The sequence below is a fragment of the Eleutherodactylus coqui genome, chromosome 11 (genome assembly GCF_035609145.1).
Source record: "Eleutherodactylus coqui strain aEleCoq1 chromosome 11, aEleCoq1.hap1, whole genome shotgun sequence".
NCBI classification, from domain to species: Eukaryota; Metazoa; Chordata; class Amphibia; order Anura; family Eleutherodactylidae; genus Eleutherodactylus; species Eleutherodactylus coqui.
In genome coordinates, this window is record NC_089847.1 from 92,501,710 (window position 1) to 92,527,573 (window position 25,864).

General features: G+C 42.8%; 1 protein-coding gene across 1 annotated transcript in view; it reads left to right on the plus strand.

Moving 5' to 3' along the window:
- Positions 1 to 25,864, plus strand: part of LOC136582197 (mucin-5AC-like) — a 130,873-nt gene that overhangs the window by 104,066 nt on the left and 943 nt on the right. Inside the window, exons 31-36 of the mRNA XM_066583047.1 lie at positions 3,241 to 3,357; positions 6,416 to 6,502; positions 9,274 to 9,360; positions 13,492 to 13,614; positions 13,824 to 13,884; positions 17,481 to 17,583. Of these exons, the coding sequence (XP_066439144.1) occupies positions 3,241 to 3,357; positions 6,416 to 6,502; positions 9,274 to 9,360; positions 13,492 to 13,614; positions 13,824 to 13,884; positions 17,481 to 17,583 (578 nt within the window). The remainder of the gene's footprint in view (positions 1 to 3,240; positions 3,358 to 6,415; positions 6,503 to 9,273; positions 9,361 to 13,491; positions 13,615 to 13,823; positions 13,885 to 17,480; positions 17,584 to 25,864) is intronic.

Sequence of the window (25,864 nt, forward strand, 5' to 3'; positions counted from 1 at the left end):
CTCCTAACAGTCTTGTCAAAATGACCCAGGTGGCGGGCAATTCATTGATACGACCATTCAGCTTCTTGCATTCCTGTAACGCCCTGTCCTACCATCCAGGCCGGAGGCTCTGCTCTTTTGCTCTTAGCACTATGTTTCTCATGCTCTCTTACCTGCTATAACAACCCATATGGGCCAACCATCTAAAGCCTTGGGTTTTTGTAAGGTTTAGTGAGCTAACTCTAACCTGAGTCGCTCTGCTGGTTCCTCTTATTGCCACATTGAGCATTAAGGGAGTTTACTGGCTGCAGCTTTAGCTTTGAATCTGCACCACTATTAGGTGCTGTATATTAGAAAGCTAGAGCCAACTGATACTCTGTATGCTGGCAAGCCACTCGCATCTAAGTGGTTTTCCCAGCTAGGAGAAGTCTTTTGTACTACATATCTATTCATCTTCTCTGAGGCTAGAGTTGCCACGTATCAGTGTCACCAGCTCAATAATTAGACAACTAGTGCTAGCTATCTACACAGCACTGTATGACACAGTTTAAGCAAGAGGCACTTCTTATTTGCTTGGGTGACCTCATCGAACAACAATATAATAGCTTACCGTCATCTCTCTTTAGCTATCAGGTTGTGTTCTAGCACTTATACAACCTCAATCTTAGTACATATAGACTGATACATGATAGTAGCAAACAGTCCAGCTTAACCTTCTAGCGAATCAGTTCCTTCTAATCTAAGTACTCCTGATGAACCGCTGCTATCTGGCGGAGAAACGCGTCGAGCTAACATTACGAAAGGAAAAAACTTTCCATCTCTTTTGAATCTAACACACCTACGTGATTCATAATCAAACAGTACTCCTTTAGAGCTGTGCTCCGAGAAGGAAACTCTACTGTCATTACTAAGTCCACAGTAATCCACATCAGCAAAGATATCACATGAGCGTCTATGTGCCATTACGCCATTCTCCAGAGTCTTCAACAAGTGGTCTCTAGGAGACATTTAAGACACTCATGCATGTCCACTAAGATATGAGTTTGGGTTAACTGTGAAATCCAGAAACATAGTTTATGGACCTTTTTCATAGGAGTTAATATACACACAAACGACCATTAGCTTCATTAGCATCAAGTAGTTTCCTGTGTTCATACACTCCTCGCATCGTTCCTATCCAGTTGGATTTTGGAACCCTTTATGTTTGTTGCCCATTAGTGTCGCCATTCTTAAATTAATTTAATAAAGTTTACATGTTTTAAATTTTCCTTACTGTGAAGGGCATTCCTGTAATGTGCCCCTTCTTAAACTCTACCTAGACGAAATCTCTTTGATTGCGTCGTAGAGGCGTCTAGTGGTCAACAAGCTCTACACAAGCGGAAGAAGAGGTCACTACACACAAGGAGCCTCCGAGAGCCTCTTTATAGGTCAAAGGTGAAATACCTTTTAGGGCTTCAAGTGGTAAAACCGTTTATCTAATCATGCCACAACTGTAATCATTTGTCTATCCGCCTGTGAGGTAACTGCATGCCGAGCTTTACAGCAAAACGACAACTTCTTCTAGGCGCTGGATTTTTTTGGACAAATATTTGTTATTGCTTACTTTGCTTATCATTTATTTGTATTTTCATGCACTTCAATGGTAATGCAACAGTTTTATAGCTTTTTGGTTGTGTGATATCTACTTAATGGCGACTGATATCCAAAATACATGATAATTCCATGTATTTACTGTGAATGTAAAACTCAATGCATTTTTTGGGACTGCAGCTGCAATGCTATTCCCCAGCCTAATGAAGTATTCGGACATCAGTGGAAGTAGAGCATGCATTAAATGATACTTTCAACCTGTTAGTATATTGTGTGTTATCCTCTTAATAGTGGATTGTCTAGGCTCCCTCTTTATTAGGCAGGTTTTAGATTAATGGATTTTAATTCCATATTTGATCCGTGTTTTGCGGATCATAGCATGGAGCTATTGTAAATGTATGTATCTATTCACATGGCTTTATTTTTCCTGTCCATGTTTTAAAACCATAGTATGCACTAATTTTGTCTAGTTTTGCCCTGCATTTGCATTCATTGGTATTATATTCTATTGGATAAATATGGATCTGTATTTGGCGAGTAGAAAATCAAAGCAAAGACAGCAAATGCAGGTCAAATGCTATTGAAATACAGATGACATACGGTTGCATTGTTATCTGTAATACATCCGTATGATGGATCCATATTACGGGCATATAACAGTACACTAGTGTGAAACTGGTCTTACCTAGAGCAAAGCCACTAAGTAAGAGCAACTTCCGCCCTAATGACCCAGCCCAGCCATCTTTTTCCAAAAGCTTTTGTTTGAATTTTAAATCACTCCTGCAGATTAACAAGACTTTTGTACATTTGCTTTTATGGTAGTGTTGAGTGAACTTTTAAAAAGTTTGGTGCAGCTGATTCACCAAACCTAGGCAAAAGGTTCCGTTTGATCCGAATTACTTCGAACCTAACCGGAACTTTGCCATTACCCTTAAAACTGGATATAACACTGTCTAAGAGTAATAAAACTAGGTTTTCTCATCTTTCTTCTGTTCTATATAAATAAATGTGGTTATTATTATAAAGAAACCGACACAAACACAACGAGGAAATACAAACTCCATACAGATGTTGTCCTTAATCAGGTTGGAACCTAGGACACCAACACTGCAAGTCTACAGTGCTAACCACTGAACTACTATTCCTCCTCTTCTTCTTCCTCTTCTACTTCCTGCTTTTCTTCTTTTTCCTCATCTTCCTCCTCCTCATTTTCCTTCTCCTCTTCTTTCATCATCATCATCATCATCATCATTTTGGTGGGTTCAAGTTAGTGCAGAACCAAACTTTTAGCAATGTTTGACCCATAACAGTGTTCAAGTGGTTCGGTTTACTCAACACTATCCGTTGGCAACACATTTTCTGCTGTAGAGCTGTACCTTTTGTTAAGCTATAGATTCATGCTTCAGCACTGCATTCTCTGTGGTCTTTTATATAGCATACATAGCTTTTGGAATAAGAAAATCCCCCATGGTGAAATGCTCACATATTTGCACATCTCTAGTTCCCATTTTCAATGTAATGGTTGCTCTTATTAGCAGTGCTATATAGATGTTATTGATTTCAATTTAAAGCTAATTATAATTATAGCAAATTACAGTTTTATGCCATGTTTTTATAGTATCCGCAAAATCAAAATTTTGATATAGTTAAAAATAACTTGCGCATTTTCAGGAGGGATCCTTAGTGTCGAAGGATACACAGAGCTGTCAAGAATGCAGGTGCATAATGTTAGAAGATACTCCAATAGTGTCGTGCACAAGGATAGAGTGTGATATAAATTGCCCGCTGGTAAGTGCACTCAATAGATTGCCTTTTTAAATGTAAGTATAACCATCTTACATGGTTTTGAGAAAGGGAGTGGTCTATAAACCATAAGTAAAGCGGTTTTCATTGACAAGGGTCAACATATCCTGGAATTAATTTTTATGATTGCTATGATGTTTTGTCCCTTTGAACCTCATGACGCACCATGACTTTAATTAGGACACTTTGTACATCACAGTGATTGCACAGAAGCTGTACCCTTTTGATCACCATGGGGGGTCAGCAGTGATTGACAGACAATTCCTACTGTAATGATCATGGCGGTCAATTGCGGTGGTAACATCTAAGGCGTTTGGTAGAGGGATGTGGCTTACTCCGTCTGTCCATCGGCACCCCATGATATGTGTGGCTCTAATGGGTTAACATGACATCCAGGGGTCTAACAAATGTTATGGCAGCCATGAGTTTCTGCCTGATAGAGCATGCCAGAGACATAGCCTAATAGATTGCTGGTCAAGTATACCAGTGACAGGCAATATATATATTCCAAAGCATTTTGTATGTGACCAAGCGTTTGCTGCTTCAAGTCCCCTAAAGGGACAAAAACAATGTAAAATTTAATTTAATAAAAGGAATCAAAAAGAAGTCTCACCGAAAGGGAAATAAAATAAAAATATCTTTAAAATTATTATTAATTACTATTTCATTAAAACGCTGTAGCATGCAAAACATTTGGCACCACCCCAATCGTAATGACCTCAGTTCTTAGGCGGCAACATTGAAAAATAAAAAAGTTGTAGCTCTCAGAATACGGAGACATGAAAATGACTTTTTATTTCCATAAAACATGTTTTTGTTGTTCAAAAGTACTAAAACATGATAAACAAAAAAATGCTTGACCTTCGAGGCCTGAAATAGAGGAGACCTGAAATATTTTTCTTTGTGGGTAATGGATTGTATACAATATTTAAAGAAGTTGTGCCGTAACTGCAAATTATTTGAAATCCACAGGACAGGGGTTAACTGTGTGATCAGTGATAGTTTGACCGCTGTGATGTCCACCGATCTGAAGAATAAATGTCCAGAAGGACCCCTAATGAATGGAGCAGCAAAGTATGGCTAACACTGCTCCATTCATTTCAATGGGTCTGTCGGAGATAGTCAAGTACAAGTGGTCATCTATCTCCAGTAGAGATGAGCGAGCATACTCGTCCGAGCTTGATACTCGTTCGAGTATTAGGGTGTTCGAGATGCTCGTTACTCGTAACGAATACCACGCGGTGTTCGGGTTACTTTCATTTTCTTCCCTGAGAAATTTGCGCGCTTTTCTGGCCAATAGAAAGACAGGGAAGGCATTACAACTTCCCCCTGCAACGTTCAAGCCCTATACCACCCCCCTGCAGTGAGTGGCTGGCAAGATTAGGTGTCACTCGAGTATTAAAATCTGCCCTTCCCGCGGCTCGCCACAGATGCATTCTGACATTAGTTCAGGGAAAGTGGTATCTTGGTGGAGCTGCTATAGGGAGAGTGTTAGGAGTGATTTTAGGTTTCAAGAACCCCAACGGTCCTTCTTAAGGCCATAAATCTTCTCTATATGCTCTCAATGGGGCCGGCGGCAGCAGCGCCGACCCCATTGAGAACATATAGAAGACAAATCATTCTTCTCTGCCACAGCTGTAACAGCTGTGGCAGAGAAGAACGATGTTTGCCCATTGAATTCAATGGAACCAGCAATACAGCAGGTTCCACTGAAAGCAATGGGCTGCCGGTGAGCGCGGGGATGAATTGTCGGGAAGGTCTTAAATATATAAGCCCTTCCCTGCAATTCATCCAGAAATGTGTTACAATAAAAATATATACCGGCGTATAAGGCGACGGGGCGTATAAGACGACCCCCCAACTGTCACCTTATACGCCGGGAATACAGTGGAGCAAAGAATAAAAATCATTACTCACTTCTTCTGACGTTCTGTGGCGCTGCTGCAGGCTGTCGCTCCCTCCTGGTTCCCGGCAGAGCATTGATTTCTCTACGAAGGGCTTTAAATCCCCGCCTCCAGAAACACACGTGCCTTCAGCCAATCACAGCCAATGACAATGATGTCATTGAATGGCTGTGATTGGCTGTGTTTCTGGAGGCGGGGATTTCAAGCCCTGCGTCCAGAAAGCAATGCTCTGCCGTGGACCAGGAGGGAGCGACAGCCTGCAGGAGCGGCGCAGAACGTCAGAAGAAGTGAGTAATGATTTTTATTCTTTGCTCCACTGTATTCCCGGCGTATAAGGTGACAGTTGGGGGGTCGTCTTATACGCCCCGTCGCCTTATACGCCGGTATATATTTTTATTGTAACACATTTCTGGATGAATTGCAGGGAACGGCTTATATATTTAAGCCCTTCCAGACAATTCATCCTGCGATCGCCGGCAGCCCATTGCTTTCAGTGGAACCTGCTGTATTGCTGGCTCCATTGAATTCAATGGGCAAACATCGTTCTTCTCTGCCACAGCTGTTACAGCTATGGAAGAGGAGAACGATCTTTACGCTGACAGTGCGGGGGGCACTCTTGCCGCTATTGTGGCTTAATAGTGGGACCTGTGAACTTGAGATGCAGCCCAACATGTGCCCCTCGCCTGCCCTATCCGTTGCTGTGTCGTTCCCATCACTTTCTTGAATTGCCCAGATTTTCACAAACGAAAACCTTAGCGAGCATCGGCGATATACAAAAATGCTCGGGTCGCCCATTGACTTCAATGGGGTTCGTTACTCGAAACGAACCCTCGAGCATTGCGAAAATTTCGTCCCGAGTAACGAGCACCCGAGCATTTTGGTGCTCGCTCATCTCTAATCTCCAGCAATCCCACTAAAATAAATGGAGTGGTAGTGCGTATGCATGACCACAGCTGCAATCATTTGGTAACCTTGTCAGTGATGGGAGCCCTAGCGGTTGGACTTCCACCAATCAGTTATGCCCTATCCTGTGGATTTGTGATAATTTAGTTTTGTGGGACAACGCCTTTAATCACTAACCATTCACTGGTTATTGGAAAATACTGTACATTAAACTCACCATAAAATTAATCTTTAAGGGTTATTTATATGAAGAAGTACCCGGACAATGCTGTGGTAGGTGTGTAAAGAACGTCTGCTTCTTCGACACTACAGAGCTGGTCAAGGTATAGATGAACATTTGTTATCACCATGTAATATATATTTTGAATTATAGCACGTATAGCTTTATAAGTAATGATAAACTGGGGTGTGTCTTTTATATATATAAAAGAAAATGTTTACATTTTTTAAGTATATTTTTTAACATCTATGTCCCCCGTGACATCGTATAAGACCTCTAGGCGTCATTCACATTGCCTTTTTTTAATTTCTCACTTTTCCACTGTAACCTTTGCATCCATAGGAGCCCCAGTTACAGGAGAATACACCCCCCCTATAGTTAAAGTAGTCACTAACAGAACTGGTCTGGGTCTGCTAAGACGCTGCATTTATGCTGTGGCGGGGAGCAACTGGCAGAAACATGATCGCCAGGTCGAATAGCGGGAGCGACACTTCCACTTTCGCTATTCAGTACATAGTGCTCATTGAGCGCTATGTAGCCTGAAAGAGAAAATGCAGAAGTGGTTAGAAAACACTTCTGCATTCTCCTCCAGGTCCTCGGCTGTGACTGACAGATGAAAACTCGACTAGCTCTTGCTACATTGCAGGAGCAGGAGCTTTAATCCCATGCCATGTAAAGAATACAAATCTGCTTATCCGTAACTGCCATTAGGAGGAGCTAAGAGATAAAACATTTACTGCAACTCCCTAGGATTTCATTGTACAACGTTGCTCACCCCAAATTCTCTTTTATAATGCTAGCAATGGCAGACCTAAACAAGTGCATTGCCGTATAGTTGCTTACAATGTTCGCATACTGTTTCGTTATGTGTTTTAGGAATTAAAAATAACAATATATCCACCAGCTGTATGCCCCAGTAGTGAGATGAATGAAGCCGTATAGTGATATTCAAGAGTAGATATGTAAATGAATAAGACACTTACACTGTTTCCTCAAAAATAAGACCTACCTTGAAAATAAATCCTAGCTGCGTTACATAAAAAAAGGAATACATTACCTAGCAGGCTTGGTCCCTCCTGATGCTCTTCAGAACTCTAGCATGGTAACCAAAGTCCTCGGCCACCGCATACAAGATCAGGCCTTAGTCAGACGGGTGTTTTTAGCAGCGATTTGCGCATGCGCATGCGTCCGGCGATTTTATAAAACCATTGCTTTGCAATGGTATCAAACACATGAGCGCTTTTTATGCGCTCGTCCGATAAATTATAAAACAAAAAATCGCAGATCGCACCTATCTGCAATCTGCGATTCCTGTTCTCTTCTGTATATGCGCTCAATGGGGCCGGCGGCAGCAGAGCCGACCCCATTGAGAACATATAGAAGACAAATCATTCTTCTCTGCCACAGCTGTAACAGCTGTGGCAGAGAAGAACGATGTTTGCCCATTGAATTCAATGGAGCGGCAATACAGCCGCTCCATTGAAAGCAATGGGCTGCCGGCGTGCGCGGGGTGAATTGTCGGGAAGGGGTTAAATATATAAGCCCTTCCCTGCAATTCATCCTAAAATGTGTTAAAATAAAAAAAAATTGTATACTCACCTTTCCGCTGCAGCCGGAGTTCTGCCGCGGCCGCTGTCAGTTCTCCTGAACTGCTTCTCGGCACTATTCAGCCGGCGGGGCTTTAAAATCCTCGCCTGCTGAATGATCTGCCTCTGATTGGTCACAGCCCTGACCAATCAGAGGCCGGTTTCACTCACACACCCATTCATGAATTCATGAATGGGTGAGTGACTGCTGCCTCTCAGCGCTGAGCCAATCAGGGGCAGGTCTGACTCACATCCATTCATGAATTCATGAATGGGTGTGAGTGAGGCATGCCTCTGATTGGCTCAGCGCTGAGCCAATCAGGGGGCAGGTCTGACTCACACCCCCTTCACACCCACTGCAGGATGGCCGAGCGGAGCTCCGGCTGCCGGGAGAAGGTGAGTATACATTTTTTTTTTATTTTAACACATTTTAGGATGAATTGCAGGGAAGGGCTTATATATTTAAGCCCTTACCGACAATTCATCCCGGGCTCGCCCGCAGCGCATTGCTTTAAATGGAGGCGGCTCTATTGCCGTCTCCATTGAATGCAATGCGCTGGACAGCTCCGGCCCGTTTCTAATGAAACGCGGCTAGGAGCAGATTTTCGGGTGATTTGCGGGCGACTTGCGCGCACCGGTCACGCGATTTGCGGATGCGCATCCGTCAAGCGATCCTCAAATCGCGCGAAAAAACGCCCGTCTGACTAAGGCCTCACTTCCTGATTACGGGATTCATTAATCCCTCCTCCAGGAAGCAATGCCTGTGATAGGCTGAGCAGCGCTTGAAGAACCAATCATTGCAGCGCTCGATGAAACAATCACAGCCATCGCATTGGTTCATCGAGTGCTGCATTGATTGGCTGAGCAGCACTCAAAGAACCAATCAGAGCCATTGCTTCCTGGAAGCTGGACTTATAAATCCCGTAAACAGGAAGTTATCTTTTGTGGGTGGCCGAGGACTGCAGAAACCGCGTCGTAGTTCTGGAGAGCAGTGGGAGGAACCTGGACTGAGCCTGCTAGGTAGGTATAATAAGACATCCACGACAATAAGACCTAGTGCCTCTTTTGGGGCAAAAATTTATATATTATCTTATTTTCGGGGAAACACAGTACTTCTGTCAGAAAGCTATTTGTATATATATATATATATATATATATATATATATATATATATATATATATATATATATCCCCCAAGGAACACTAACAGAATTATCCCTATTTCCTTGCTGATTCTCTTGGGATGATCTGAATGGATAATGATCAAATATCGAAATTTATTTTTTAGGATGAGTCAGATGAAGGATTACCTGAACAATGCTGTGAGAACTGTGACCAGGACGTTTGTTCCCATAATAACACTTTGCTAATTAAGGTAGGTTTAAGCTTCTGATAGCAAATATTTAGAGCTTGATCTATTGCACTTTTTATTGTCTATTCTGATGCATGTACTGTGACATCCCTATATTAATAACTCTATACTAGTCCACGACTAGTGTGAATGTTATTCCTGTAGTGCGATGTCACTGTGAACGTATCCCTATACTATGCTATCACCATGTACTATAAAATTAGTGTGTGCATTATCCATGTGCATTTCGTCATGGTCAAGTGGTGCCCCCTTCAAAGTTAGACTATGGGGTCCTAAACAGTCAAAGTGGCCTTAGAAAAAAATTACAAAGTGGCCCAATGTTGTAGGTGGGCCCAAACCGTCAGCAAGTGGGGCAAATACAAGTAAGTAGGGGTCAGAAAATCTCCTACCGCAGCCAAGAAGGTGGTAAGAGGGGAGAGGCCTTTTCGGCGTGCTTAGCTCACCGCACCAAATTTACTAAGAAGCACAGAACATGTTAGAACTGACGCTGTACATTAAGGCACCTCCTATTTCCAACCCGTTAAGCTTCTTTTACGTACATTAACATCATAGAATGGCTTGTCTGTAGCTGCTATGGCAGACATTTATGTCATGTATCCTGTGCATGCATGATCCCTGTGCTGAATAACAGCCGTGCTCTCACTGTAATGGCAGCGATCAGAAAGACTCTGATCCCTGTCATTTAACTACCTAGATGCCACGGTCAATAGTGACCATGGCATCTAAGTGGTAAGACTAAGTGGTTAGACTCTGTCCCCCTTGGCCCCCCACAAATGCAATTGCAGGATGCCGATGGGTAACTATAGCAGACAAAGGCCTAGGAAAGAACCCCAGGCATGCCACAGCTGTATGACTCATAGGCTGAGCCTTTAGTACCGCCTAATAGATTGCTTTACAGTCTTAGATTCACGTGGAACAGGACCACTATACCAAAACTAATATTACTAATAATAGCACTATGTAAAGGCCAAACTGTACCACCAAACCAGGTTCACATATCACCACTACAGAGTGATTGTTACCAATGTACTGTCACTGAATGGATACCACTACAAACATGAATATTACCAATAATAACTCTATATGAGGGTCAAATAATACCCTCAGACCATGACTACATATTACCACCACAGATTAATACCAACATACTATCGCTGAATGAAGACCACTACAAAAAGATCAATATTACCAATAATAACACTATAAGAGGGCCAAATAATACCCCCAGATCATGAACACATATTACCACAACATTGTGTTGCTGAAAAATACGCCACACAAAAACCAATATTACCCCCCCAACCCCCCCCCCCCCCAAAAAAAAAAACAAAAGCAAAACACACGCAGTGAAAATATAGCTGCCTATACCAGATCTACACAGGCACTTAGCAGACCATATAAATGATTACAGTACTGTTATATCCAGTGATGACAGGTGATGTCGCCTCTGACTGGAGTTATTCACTTCCACTTTTTCTTTATCTGGGCCAGACCGTCATGATGACTTCTCCTGAACACAACTTATCTTTGCAGAATTAGACACATCCTAGACTCCTTAATTTTCAAGCGATCTAGCTTCATTTTCCAAACTTCTATATAATCTCGTCATTCATAGTGCCTCAGATAGCAGTAATGCCACCTGAAGTGAGCCACAGAATAACAGTATCCCTCCTTTTGTGCTTTCCACATAGCAAGTGCAACTTTTTGTAACCTACACACAATAAATGTGCCCCAACTCAATAATAATGCTCCTCTTTTACCCCCACTTCAGTAATAATTCCCCATATTGGCCTATATTACCTATATTCAGGGAGCTGAACCTAAATACAGCAACCAAAACTGCCAGGCAAGAAAATTAAGTTTTAGACATCAAAAGAAAGTTGGGTATTCAATATTGTACCAGTTTGTTACAGTATATTGACCATTAAAACCATTGGCCTCATTTATTCAAACTGTCTAACAATACTTCCCGGAGAGATGCGGTGACTTATCAGATGAGCATGTGAAAGATTTCACCAGGACATACGTGCAATTGAAGAATGGTATAAATGAAAGCAGGTGCCTGCGATGCCGGCTGATTACTGCTGGAATATTCCAAAGGAGAATACAGGCGGACATAAAAGAAATAAATGACTTGTGCCAACATTGCATCTAACTTCTCATATTTTCATGCTATTTATTAAAGTTCTTTGTTATTCTACATCTGCCACATGGTGATCTTATGTCCTGCTTTTAACTATATGTTACCCTATCCAGGATTTACTGTCTTATAAGTACATCTATGAAATACATGTAACTGCAATTATGTCTTACTGTTAAGGTTATTGTCTGTAAATCTGTTCCTGACAGTCAAAATCTGAGCACAAAACTCTGTAAGAAACACAAACATGTTGTCGAGTGTAATGCTTCATATTGACCCCCACCCAGTAATAATGACCCATATAGGCCTCTACTAAGTTATGCTCCATATAGGCTACCATTCATGCTTTATATACGCCCTTACTTAGTAGTAATGGTCCATATAGGCTCCCATTCAGTAATAATGCACCATAAAGCCTCTCAATCCCTAATAATGTCCCATAATAGGCCCCCAATCAGTAATAATATCAATATAGGCCCCCACTCAGTAATAGTGCCCCTCGCGGACCCCTCCCACTCACTCAGTAATAATGCTCCATATAAGCTCCCTCTCAGTAATAATGTCCCACACAGGCTCCTCCTCAGTAGTAATGCTCTGTTTAGGCTCCCATTCAGTTATATAGCCCCATATAGGCCCCCACTCAGTAGTATTGCTCTATATATACTCCCACTCAGTAATAATGCCCCACACAGGCCCCACTAAGTAATAATTCCCCTTACAGCCCCCCACTCAGTAATTATGTTCCATATAGGACGCCACTCAGTAAATATTCCCCATATAGTTCCCCAATCAATAACAATACAGTTATAGGCCCTCACTCAGTAATAATTCCCCTTACAGGCCCCCATTCAGTAATGATGCTCCATATAGGCCCCCACACAGTAATAATGGCCCATACAGGCCCCACTAAATAATAATTCCCCTCACAGGTCCCCACTCAGTAATAATGCTCCATAAAGGCTCTTAATTAGTAATAATGTCCCATATCAGTAAAAATACCTATGTAGGCCCCCACTCAGTAATAATGCCCCTCACAGCCCTCCCCCTACTCAGTAATAATGCTTCATACAGGCTTCCACTCAGTTATAATGCCCTATATAGGCCCGCACTCAGTAGTATTGCTCCATATATGCTCCCGCTCAGTAACAATGCCCCACACAGGCCCCACTAAGTAATAATTCCCCTCACAGGTCCCCCACTCAGTAATTATGTTCCATATAGGAACCTACTCAGTAAATATGCGCCATGTAGGCCCCACTTAATAATAATGGCCCTCACAAGCCCCTACACAGTAATAATGCCCCTTATAGGCCCATCCTCTGTAGCGATGCTCGTCATAGGCCCCAGATCCCTCATTCGGCATCCTTTAGATCTAATAAAAAAATTGTTATACTCACATGTTCTAGCATGCCACTGCTCTTACTTCCAGTCTCTGCAGTCTGCGCCTACTCAGCTCACCTGCTAACTTCCGGGTAGAGTAATCATGTGATCACATGTTAGTGCTACATGATTGCTCTATCTGGAGCTAATGAGGTTAGCTGTATGGGCTGCAGAGGTCAGGAGCAGCATGCCGACACAGGTGAGCATAACTTTTTTTCACATTTTACCAAAAAAACTCCTGCCCTCCACAAGCCCCAGGACCCAACCGTCCCACTGGGAATTTTCCCAGTGGGTTGAATGGCCAGTCCGTCTCTGATCCTAAACACTCTGCTTCCGCTGTGTTTGTTGGTTAAGAAGCCGGGAGGGTTCTGCAGACAGGATGTCATTGCTCATGTGTAATGGAACAGCACATTCATCAAAGTGATTAGTCTGGGATACCATGTGGAGCTCTCCCAGGACACTGAACAGAAGCCCCAATAGCTGAGTTCATGAAGACTACACTAAAACAAGAAGACATGAAGCTTACACATGTGGAAACAGCTAAATTGATGTAGCACAAGCCCGCCACAAACTTCAGTAACATTTGTTATAAATTTCATTACTTTATTTTACAGCCTGGAAAACTTTGGCGCCTTCCCAGTGATAACTGCACGAGTTATGAATGTGACACTCGAACTTTACAAACAGTCAAAAGAGTAATGTCGTGTCCAGTGATAAAGCCTTTGGAATGTTCACAGGTACAGTAGAAAAACATTGAAAGTACTTAAAAACTTATTTTCCCATTTCTATATATTTTTTTTCTTTTCCTTGAAATTATGGTCTATGGTGACTTTTTTCTGTCGGCAGCATACTGTACAGAGAATGTAGAGATAAAGTCTATAGGTAGCCCCATCGTAGCAAACTAAATGGCATTAAACAAATACAAAATTACTTGTTATTCCCACAGGGCATACTGGTTAACTTTACAAGTGCGGACGGATGCTGTACAATCCAGTATTGTGAGCCACGTAAGTCTTATGATCACCTCATTTTTTAGTTCATTAGAAGGTATAATGACAGTTTTGTATGGTGTTGGTGGTATTTCAGTGTATTATTATGCACTGTAGTTGACAAATTATTTTTGTAGTTGGAACTTCTGAGATAGTCATGATAACTATAATATGTTAAAGTGAAGAAGGCAGCATATTATGCTGCACTATTGGATGGTTACTAGGACAGATGGCACACAAATATTGTGCCATCTGTGTAATAGCACACTAGAAAGAATATGCCGAAGCATTTATGAGACCAATCATGGTCTAAAGTAGAAAAGAAATGAGCCGATCAGGTCAGTAAATTGGGTGTTTCAGAACTTTACAGTGAAGATTTGCTAATCTCTCGTGCAAATGCCCACTTTGTGAGGAGCGATACTGAGAAAATAAGATTCCTTTCGAAAGCTTGCCTTGACGTTTGGAAACCATGTTTCACTTCAGATCTGCAAAAAAAGAAAGTTAAGTAATCATGTTATTACTATAAAATTTAGGTCAAACATATAAAAGACAACAGACTTTGATGCAATAAAAGCATTATTAGTCTAAACGTAATTGAGATAGAAAAAGCCAAAGTCTTATCAGCATCTTTGGGGACTTTATATTAACTTAAAGGGGTTGTCCCGCGCCGAAAGATAACATTTTTTTTTTTGCCCAGTCCCCCAGCACCTGTAAAGGAAAACCGCTGCCATGTGTTATTTAAAAAAAAAAAATTCCCTTACCTGAATTCCCGTTCAGCAACTTTAAAAAATCTTCTGTCCAAGATGGCTGCCGCTGGTCTTCTCCCACAGTGCACCACGGGTCTTCTCCCATGGTGCACCGTAGATGGTCTTCTGCTGTCTGTGCTCCACTGCCGATTCCAGCCACCTCATTGGCTGATCGGCACCATGTGATGGGGCGGAGCTACGTGATGATGCTGAGAAGGGGGAGGAGCCAGGACGCAGCTCGTGAGCCTGGACCATCCAGGAGAAAAATCCTCTGTGCGCAAGCGCGACTGTTCGTGCGTCCAGAGAAGAAGTTTGATCGTCGCCATGGAGGGGGTAAGTGTATAACTTCTGTATGGCCAATATTTAATGCACGATGTATATTACAAAGTGCATTAATATGACCATACAGAAGTGTATAACTGCACTTGCTGTTGCGGGACAACCCCTTTAAATGCAGTATTCTTGGATGCGGCAATACCAGTTATATATAGTTTTTGTTTGTTCTTTTTATTTTTTCAATATTTAAAGTATTACGTAAGGGGGGAATGTTTAAAAAATAATTTTATTCTGAAAAACATTTAGTTAACACAGTCAGCAATGAGTGCAGCATATGCGGGGTTAAACAGCATAGAGAACTAGTTAGATGAACATGTGCTCAACATTTCACTTCTTTTCAGGGAAAGCAAACCCTATTATCTGATAATTAGAGAGCAAATATACTCTTTGTTTAATAAAGGGGTGTTAATATTAACCCTTTGCAATCCAATTTTGGATTCGGGGTTTCCTAGGGGGCTTTCTCTTTCTGCCATTATACAATGGCGCCATATCCTGGCTAAAACCAGTACTGCAGTATGTGACATTCCGGAGAGGCCCTGGACAACAGAGTGGACAGCAATACACAGTAAGAATACCCTGCCTGACGTCTTCCAACATCAGAGCTGCACAGGCTTCAATCAGTATGTTGGAAGATGTCAGGCAGTGGATTGGAAAGGGTTACCAAAAATCCATGTTACCTTCCACTGGGACAGGAGGACAGACAGGACAGCTGTAAATTCAGTGTTCCCTACCCCACTTCAAATAGCTGTTGCTCTCTTTTTATTAGGGCTATAGATACTATGTTATTTTAAAGTCAAGATTCTTGGCTTTAAAGGGACACTAAATTATGTTGGTAGCACTGATAGAACCGGAGCTATACCCATTTGAACCAGAGTGAGTTCAGTTCATCCAAAACTGTAATGTCCTTTCCTGCAGAACAAGCTCTGTTCATGGTAAATTGTGTGGTGGAAGGGTTAAAACCTAATAGATATGGCGAAGCAATAACCATAGAGCCTTAAAGGGGTTGTCCCGTGCCGAAACGGGTTTTTTTTTTTTTTCAACCCCCCCCCCCGTTCGGCGCGAGACAACCCCGATGCAGGGACGTACAGAAAGCTCACCGGAGCGCTTACCTTAATCCCCGCGCTCCGGTGACTTCTATACTTACCTGTGAAGATGGCCGCCGGGATCCTCTGCCTCCGTGGACCGCAGCTCTTCTGTGCGGTCCATTGCCGATTCCAGCCTCCTGATTGGCTGGAATCGGCACGTGACGGGGCGGAGCTACACGGAGCTACACGGAGCCCCATAGAGAACAGGAGAAGACCTGGACTGCGCAAGCGCGGCTAATTTGGCCATCGGAGGGCGAAAATTAGTCGGCACCATGGAGACGAGGACGCCAGCAACGGAGCAGGTAAGTAAAAAACTTTTTATAACTTCTGTATGGCTCATAATTAATGCACAATGTATATTACAAAGTGCATTATTATGGCCATACAGAAGTGTATAGACCCACTTGCTGCCGCGGGACAACCCCTTTAAGAGGGTTGTGCCACATTTTAAACTTGTTCCCTGTTGCTTATTCTGCAGTCAAACCTCTACTGATCAGACACTTAGGGAATAAGCTTAATACAAGGCACAACCCATTTAAGCTGTGTAAATGGCTCAACTGTTTCCATATATTCAGTTTCCTTATGCAGAGATGTAGATTTGGATGGCCCAACAGTCAGATCCCATAAGATGGCATACCTAGTCAAAATGTCAAAAAAAATTTTTTTTAGAAAACCTCTTTAAGCATTTACAATAAATGCAAAAACAACAAAAAGTAATATTTGCGCTCGTCGGGATAAAGAGTAAAAACAACAAAATTTAGTTTATTGTTTTTGCATTTATTGTATTTGATTCAAGCGCCCCGACGGAGTGCTTGCTTATATTTGCGGCTCTCCGTGGTTCACGGATCTGGGACTAAAGATACCTCTATATGCTTTTCCGGATTACGGGTGTCAGCGAGGTATATCTTGCCAGGTTTACCTCGCTAGGCACCAGGTGAGTGAACACCTACTCTTTCATCAATTGATTTCCTTTTCAAATTTTACTTGGCGCATCCCTAATCCACTTCCTCTTTAAGCATTTGATATCTACAAGAATGAACACTTGTGAAAAGGCACTATTTCAACAAACTTGAAGTGCCTAATATCAGTATTGAGCTAAGCAAACTAGTACAATCCTGTTTTGCTGATATTTGGTTTGCCATGAACTCGAACCAACCTTTTAGCAAAGTTCTACCCAAAACAGGGTTCTACTGGTTCACTTCACTCAACACTAGTGCTGAACACTGCTGTATAGCACTGCCTAAGAGCCGTAAAAGCCTATGAGAGCGTTATACATGGCTTTTATGGCTCTAAGACAGTTTGTGAAGTTTTAATAAACTTCTAGTTAGGGTCAAACTAATTTGAACCGAACCAAGCTCTTTGCAAAAGTTCACCGAACTGGCTCAACCGAACTTTTCAAAACTTCGCTCATCACTACTAACAATGCTTGTTTTCCTTTCCTTTACAGGCAAGTGTGATGTAATGAAGTCCTGGAAAGTGATAGAAAGTGACGGGTGTGAAGCCAATGTGACTCTAACAATCTGTGGTGGTTACTGTTCATCTATCTCCAGGTGGGTATATATTAATATGTCTGAATGAATTAAAGGGGTTGCATAAGATGAAAAAGCATGTCTGCATTCTGTCCAGTCTCTGAAAAATCCCTCCTGGTATGTAACCCAGACTTGTTGCTGAGACCCTTGGGGAAGGGCCACAGGGAAGGGGCAGAGCCTATCACTACACTGTGTTCCTCTAATGTCTAGAGCCAGTCAACCTGACAGGTACAAAGAGTATGGAATTAGGCTAAGCACTCCACCAGTGGTCCCACCCTTTTCCCCTTCCCCTCAGGTCTCATCAATCCATCCAAGTTACATACATGAATGGGTTGCAGTTTACAATCCTTTCACCATGAAGCAAAAAATGGAACTGAATAATATGAAGGAGGTTGCCATTTTGCTTGATGCCCAGAGCTTCACCCTTATACATAGAAGGCAATGCGTAGTAATGATGGCTCACTTGTTAAAAATCCACATTGAAATCTCATGTAACATGCAGATTTTCATGCGAATTTTGATGCAGATTAACTGCATGTCAAAAGTTGTCTGCAATATGTGGATTTTGATGTGAAGCCCCCCCCCCCCCCCCTCATTCAATTGTAATTTTTGGACACTCAATATACCGCTTTATGAATTACTTGAGGGGCTTAGTTTCCATATTCGGGTCTTTTGAGGAGCTTTTCTTAACTGTCAGCAAACTTTAAATGATTCCTAATAAATGGCCCAATAAAACGGAGGCTCCAAAATCCACAAGGTGCGCCTTCATTTTTGAGGTCTGTGTTTGAGTCATGTTGTAAAACTAAGACCACATGTCGGATATTTCTAAAAACTACAGATTCAGAGTTTTGCTTATCTGCCAGCTTCTGCTGTGTTACAGAAAATAATTATTAAAATAGAAAATAATGAAATGTTCAAATTTATCTTCCCCTTTGTTATAGTTCCTGTAAAACCTAAAGGCTTGACAGACCTTGTGAATTCCATTTTGAAAACTTTGCGGGATTTATGGGGGTTTCTAATATTCAGGTCTCTTTAACCCCTTCTGGGGGCCCCATTGCCTTTTTACGTCCTAGCTAAGTGGGCTTTATCCAATGGATAGCGCCGATCGCAATAAAGTGAATAAAAAGTAAAGAAAAGTTAAAGATTCAGCTTCCCGGATGGATCGGATCCATCAAGGCAGCTGAGATTACTCTCTTGCCTTCTCCCTGGTGTCCCTGGGTGAACTGGTCCTCCGGGACCCGTCGCTGCTCTTCTGTGCATACGCACCAGACATATGATGTCACGTGCATGCACAGAAGGCTGGAAGCCACGGCAAATTTGAAATCTCCTGGCTCTCGGCTCCTGAAGGTAGCCTGGAACCAGAAGATGTCACGGTGACCAGTCCCCAGGCCCATGAACGTGAAAAAGTTTTAAAAATGTAAAGTTTCTCCTCCCTTCATTGATCAGATCCATGGGGAGGTGAAAATACTCACTCTGCGTCCTCTGCGATGTCTCGGTCTTCCGGGACCTGAAGTCCCCTTCTGTGCATGCGCGCCGGATGCACAGAGGGGCTCACGCCCCGGGAAATTTAAAATCCCTCTGTTCCTGCCTACCATGTGTAGCCAGGAGCAGAGCGATCTCACCAAGGACCGCTGTATGCGGTTCCCGGTGACATGATCACTGTTATCCAATGGATAACAGTGATCATTTAAAGTAAAAAAAGGGTAAAAAAAAGTTTAAAAGTCTTATGTTTCATCTCCTCTCAAGGATCATATCCATGGGGAAGGATGAAATTCCGTACCTAAGGGCCCTGATTTATACACGGACCTTACCCCCAGCTTCTGCGCACGCACCCGTTGCAAAAATGGCAGACGCATGCTCAAAAGCCATGGATTGCCAGGGTTATTTAACCCCTTAGTGACCAAGCCTGTTTGCACCTTAATGACCAGGCCAAATTTTGCAAATCTGACATGTCACTTTAACATGGAAAAACACCAGAAAGGTTTTGCATATCCAAGCGATTCTGACATTGTTTTTTCGCCACATGTTGTGCTTCATTTAGGCGGAAAAAATAGACCGATAGAAATTGTGTTTATTTATTAAAAGCGCCAAAATTGGGAAAATTTTGAAAAAATCGTCATTTTTTCACATTTCCAACTGCAATATCTTAAATATGTGCAAACATAATATAGACATTTTTGCTAAGATTTATATTTCCACCCGTTTACTTTATTTTGGGCGCACATTGGAAAAACTTTCTTTTTTTTTAACCATTTAGGAGACGTACAAATTTAACATTACTTTTTAGCATTTTGAGGAACACTTTGTTTTCCTATACCAAGTCAAGATTGGAAAGGCTCATGAGTGTCAGAATAATAGATACCCCCCCAAATGACCTCATTTTAAAAACTACACCCCTTAGTGTATTCACTGAAGGGTGTCAGGAGTATTTTGACCCCACAGTTTTTTTTTCAGGAATTAATTCAATTTAGAGGAGAAAAAGTAAAATTTCATATTTTTGCAAATCTGTCATTTTAGAGACATTTTTTTCCCCCTATAGTTTACATGAAAATCAGGATTTACACCCCAAAATGGATACCCCTATTTCTCCCGTGTTCAGAAATATACCCATTGTGGCCCTATTGTAATATCTGAGTCCACAACGGGGCCCAAAATGAAAGGAGTAGTCAGTGTCTTTCAAAACAGAAATTTTGCTTGAAGTCCTTTTAGGCCCCATAGCACACATGTAGAGTTCTTGAGCGCCCAAAACCATAGAAAACCCCCACAAATGACCCCATTTTGAAAACTAGACCCCTTAAGGAATTTATCTAGGGTTGTACTGCATATTTTGAGCCCACAGTTTTTGAATGAATTCAAACCAAGCAAAAGGAAAAAATTGTGATTTGCGTTTTGTCGGCAATTCTGTCATTTTAAAAACAGCTTTTTTTGTACAGCACACATATGAAGGAAGACTTGCACCCAAAAATGGATACCCCTGTTTGTCCCGTGTTCAGAGACATACCCATTGTGGCCCTAATCTTATGTCTGGATACACAACGGAGCCCAAAATGAAAGGAGCGATCGGTGGCTTTCGGAACACAAATTTTGCTTGAAGTCCTTTTAGGCCCCATTGCCCACTTGTAGAGTTCTTGAGCGCCCAAAACCATAGAGAACCCCCACAAATGACCCCATTTTGAAAACTAGACTCCTTAACGAATTTATCTAGGGGTGTACTGCGTATTTTGACCCCACAGTTTTTGAATAAATTCAAGCAAAGCAAAAGGAAAAAATTTGGATTTTTGTTTATTTGGCAATTCTGTCATTTTAAAAACAGCTTTTTTTGTACAGCACACATATGAAGGAAGACTTACACCCCAAAATGGATACCCCTGTTTGTGCTGTTTTCAGAAATATACCCATTGTGGCCCTAATCTTATGTCCGCATGCACAACGGGGCCCAAAATAAAAGGAGTAATCGGTGGCTTTCAGAACATAGATTTTGCTTGAAGTCCTTTTAGGCCCCATTGCCCACTTGTAGAGTTCTTGAGCGCCCAAAACCATATAGAACCCCCACAAATGACCCCATTTTAAAAACTAGACCCCTTAAGGAATTTATCTAGGGATGTACTGCATATTTGGACCCCACAGTTTTTGAATAAATTCAAGCAAAGCAAAAGGAAAAAAATAGGATTTTCATTTTTTGGGCTATTGTGTCAATTTAAAAACAGTTTTTCTTGTACAGCACACATATAAATGAAGGCTTTCACCCCAAAATGGATATCCCTGTTTGTCCCGTGTTCAGAAACATACCCATTGTGGCCCTAATAGACTTACAGGACCCATGGCTAGGCCTACAATGAAAGGAATACCCGTTAGATTTCAGGGTACCACTGAATAAATTTCAGGCCCCATTGCCCACTTATAGAGCCATTGAGCGGCCAAAACTATAAAGAACCCCCTCAAATGACCCCATTTTGAAAACTAGACTCCTTAACGAATTCATCTAGGGGTGTACTGCGTATTTTGACCCCACAGTATTTGAATGAATCTAAGCAAAGCAGAAGGAAAAAGTTACGATTTTCAATTTTTTTGGCAATTTTTTCAATTTAAAAACTTTTTTTTTGTACAGTGCACATAGGAATGGAGACGTTCACCCCAAAATGGATACCCTCATTTGTCCCGAGTTCAGAAACATACCCATTGTGGCCCTAATCTACTTACAGGACGCATGGCAAGGCCTATAAAGGACGGAACACCTGTTGGATTTTAGGGCACAACTGAATAAATTCCAGGCCCCATTGCTTATTTGTACAGAATAAAGATTGACTCCCTAAAAATTCCCCCCCCCCCTCCGCGCCCTTTTTGGCGTTCGCAAATCTTAGATAAAAGTAAAAATGTGAACTGTGTAGTATTTCCGAAGACAGGGGTAATTACGGAGGCTGGTTGGAATGGGCCCATGGGGCAATAGAACCGGGTATCCCCCCCCCTCCTCTCATGCTTTTTGGGGGTATTTCGTGACCTCAGTGGCAGGTATGGGGTGTAAAAAGTGGCGTTCCGTGAGTCTCCGTAAGCTTGATGAGGTGCGGCGGTCACACACAGAAGGCGCTCAACAAGGTGCTCCTGGAACTGCAGGAAGGCGAGCTTTCCCGGGGCTTCTTGTAAAATACGTATCACAGGTAGCGATCTGAATAACGCCGGGCTCACGCGGGTGCAGGCGGAATCCGCTTGCGGAGGCCCACAGCGGATCCCATCTGTGAGCCCGGCTGTGACCCTGCGTACGGCCGCGTAATGTACTGCGCATAACTGCCTACTCACACAGGCGGTCATACACAGTACACCTTTTTTTTTATTTCCCGCACCGTCGCTTAGCGATGACGCGGGTACCCGCAGCCCGTATACAAGGCAGTTGCGTATGGGCAGCGGGTATATCCACGACCATGGAGCACAATGGGCTCTACGTTGCAAATATCCGCAGTAAAATAGAACCTGCTGCGTTCTCTTTTCTGCGAGTGGATTACGCAATTCCGACCCACTAATGTGAGCGGAATTGTGTAATCCAATGCGATTGATCTGCGTAATACCGTGGATCAGATGCATGCAGAATCCGTAATTCCTATCCGGTCATGTGAGACCGGCCTAAGGTAGATCGCTACCTTTTTATCACGTGACCGGGGAACGCTCAACGAGGCCACTCGTCACTGCTCCAGGCTCTCTGTGACCGTTGGTCGCTGGGAGCAAGGAGATTTTAAATTTCCTGGGCTCCCCGACTGCTGCGCATGTGTCCGGCTTTTTGCCGGCAATCGCATGTGCAGAATTCGGGAAGGTCCACGGAGGAAGATCGCGTCGGGGTTCAAATACGCAGGCCTCCGGTAAAAAGTTTCATCTCCTCTCACCGATCGCATCAGTGAGGGGAGATGAAACTTCAAATTTTTTTTTTTACTTTTACGTGATCGCCATTATTGGATAATGGCGAACACGTGACCAGGAACCGCTCACTGCGGACCCCCATTAAATCTCCATGCTCTTGGCTAAGTTTTGTAGCCAGGAGCAGGGAGAATTTAAATCATCCTGGCAATCCACAGCTTTTGCGCATGCGCCCGCCATTTTGGCGACGGGCGCGTGTGCAGAAGCTGTGGTAAGGTCCGCGGATAAATCTGGGGGCCTTAGGTACGTACTTTCATCCTCCCTCATGGATATGATCCATGAGGGAAGATGAAACGTACGCTTTTTAAACTTTTAAAAACTTTTTTTTACTTTTTTTTTTTTACTTTTTTACACTTTTTTTTCACTTTACATGATCACTGTCATCCATTGAATGACAGTGATCATGTCCCCGGTATAATCTCTCTGCTCCTAGCTACACATGGCAGCTAGAAGCAGAGGGATTTTAAATTTCCCGGGGCTCGAGCCCGTCTGTGCACGCGCCCGGTGTCAATCATCGGGCGCGCATGCGCAGACGGGGATTCGGGTCCCGGGACATCAGGACACCGCTGAGGACTAGGGGTGAGTATTTTCACCTCCCCTCATGGATCTGATCCATGAGGGGAGGTGAAACTGACTTTTTTAAAACTTTTTTTTAACTTTTTCGCGATCGCCGCTATACATTGTATAACGGCGATCGCGGTACCGGGGACCGCTCACCGCAGTCCCCGCTGACATCTCCTGCCTCCCGGCTACCTACAGGAGTCGGGAGCCAGGAGATTTTAAATCTCCCGCGCCGCCGGGCCTTCTGCGCATGCGGCTGACGTAATGCCGCCTGGCGCGCATGCGCAGAAGACCGGCTTCGGGCCCCGGAGCGGCAGGAGAGCGGGGAGCAGCGTGCCGGACCTGGGTGAGTAATTTCAGCTGCTCCGATGGATCCGATCCATCAGAGCAGCTGAATCTTTAACTTTTGTGTACTTTTATTTACTTTTTTTGCGATCGGCGCTATCCATTGCATAGCGCCGATCGCAATGCCGGGGGGGTGTCCGAACAGCCCGGGATGACAGCTCCTTGCTGTCAGCTACCTGCGGACACCGACAGCATGGAGCTGTCACGTCCACAGCCCGAGGGGCATTATTCTCTGCAGGAAGCATGTTTTTACGTCCTCAGAGAATAAAGCCCACTTCGGGAGGACGTAAAAACACTATGGGCTGGTCGTTAAGGGGTTAAAATCTCCCTGCTCCTGGCTACAAAACTTAGCTGAGAGCCTGGAGGTTTCACGGGGGCCGCACTGAGCGGTTCCTGGTCATGTGTTCGCCGTTATCCAGTGGATAATGGCGAACACGTCCGCTGCGGACCTCCGCAAGCAGATTCCACATCCGGCCATGTGATCCTGGCGTTATTCAGATCAATACTTTTAATACGTAATTTACAAGAAGCCCCGGGAACGCTCGCCTTCCTGCAGTTCCAGGAGCAGCTCCTTAAGCGCCTTCTGTGTGAGACCACCTCACGTCAGCAAGCTTACGAAGCCTCACAGAGCGCCCCTTTTTACACCCCATCCCTGCCACTAGGGTCAAGAAATACCCCCAAAAAGCATGAGAAGAGGGGGGATATTGTCTCATTTTATTGGCCTATGTACCCATCCCAACTAGTCCCCATGATTACCCCTGTCTTCGGAAATCCCACACCTTACATTATTACTTTTATCTAAGATTTGGAGAACACCAAAAAGGGCGCGCGATGGGGGGAATTATTTTTAGGAAGTCAATTTTTTTCCGCACAAGTGAGCAATGGGGCCAGGAATTTATTCAGTTGTGCCCTGCAATCCAACGGGTGTTCCCTCCATTATAGGCCTAGCCATGTGTCCTGTAAGTAGGTTAGGGCCACAATGGGTATGTTTCTGAACTCGGGACAAACAGGGGGATCCATTTTGAGGTGCAAGTCTTCATTCCTATGTGTGCTGTACAAAAAAAGCAGTTTTTAAAATTACAGATTTGCCAAAAAAACGAAACTCATAATTTTTTTCTTCTGTTTTGCCTAAATTCATTCAAAAACTGTGGGGTAAAAATGGGCAGTACACCCTTAGATGAATTTGTTAGGGGTCTTTTTGGCCACTTGAAAGCTCTACAAGTGTGCAATGGGGCCTAAAAGGCCTTCAAGCAAAATTTCTGTTCTGAAAGCCACAGGTTGCTCCTTTTGGTTTGGGCCCCGTTGTGCATCCAGACATAAGATTAGGGCCACAATGGGTATGTTTCTGAACACGAGACAAACAGGGGTATCCATTTTGGGGTGTCAATCCTCATTTTCATGTGCACTATAGAAAAAAATATGTCTTTAAAATGACATATTAGCAAAATATGAAATTTAATTATTTTCTCCTCTAAATTGAATTAATTCCTAAAAAAAATGTAGGGTCAAAATATTTATAACATCCCTCAGTGAATACATTAAGGGGTGTATTTTTTAAAATAGGGTCATTTGTAGTGGTATCTATCATTCTGACACCTATGAGCCTTTGCAATCTTGGCTTAGTGCAGGAAAACAAAGTGTTCCTCAAAATGCTGAAAAGTAATGTTAAATTTGTACGTCTCCTAAATGGTTAAAAAAATGAAAGTTTTTCAAATGTGTATTCAGAATAAAGTAAACTAATGGAAACATATATCTTAGCAAAAATGTGTACAGTATATTTGCACATATTTAAGATATTACAGTTGAAAATGTAAAAAAATGACATTTTTTTAAAAATGTGCCCGATATTGGTACTTTTAATAAATATACACAAATTCTATCGGTCTATTTTTACAACCTAAATGAAGTACAATGTGTGGGGAAAAAACAATGTCAGAATCACTTGAATATGAAAAACCTTTATGGAGTTATGCTATGTTAAGTGACGCATGTC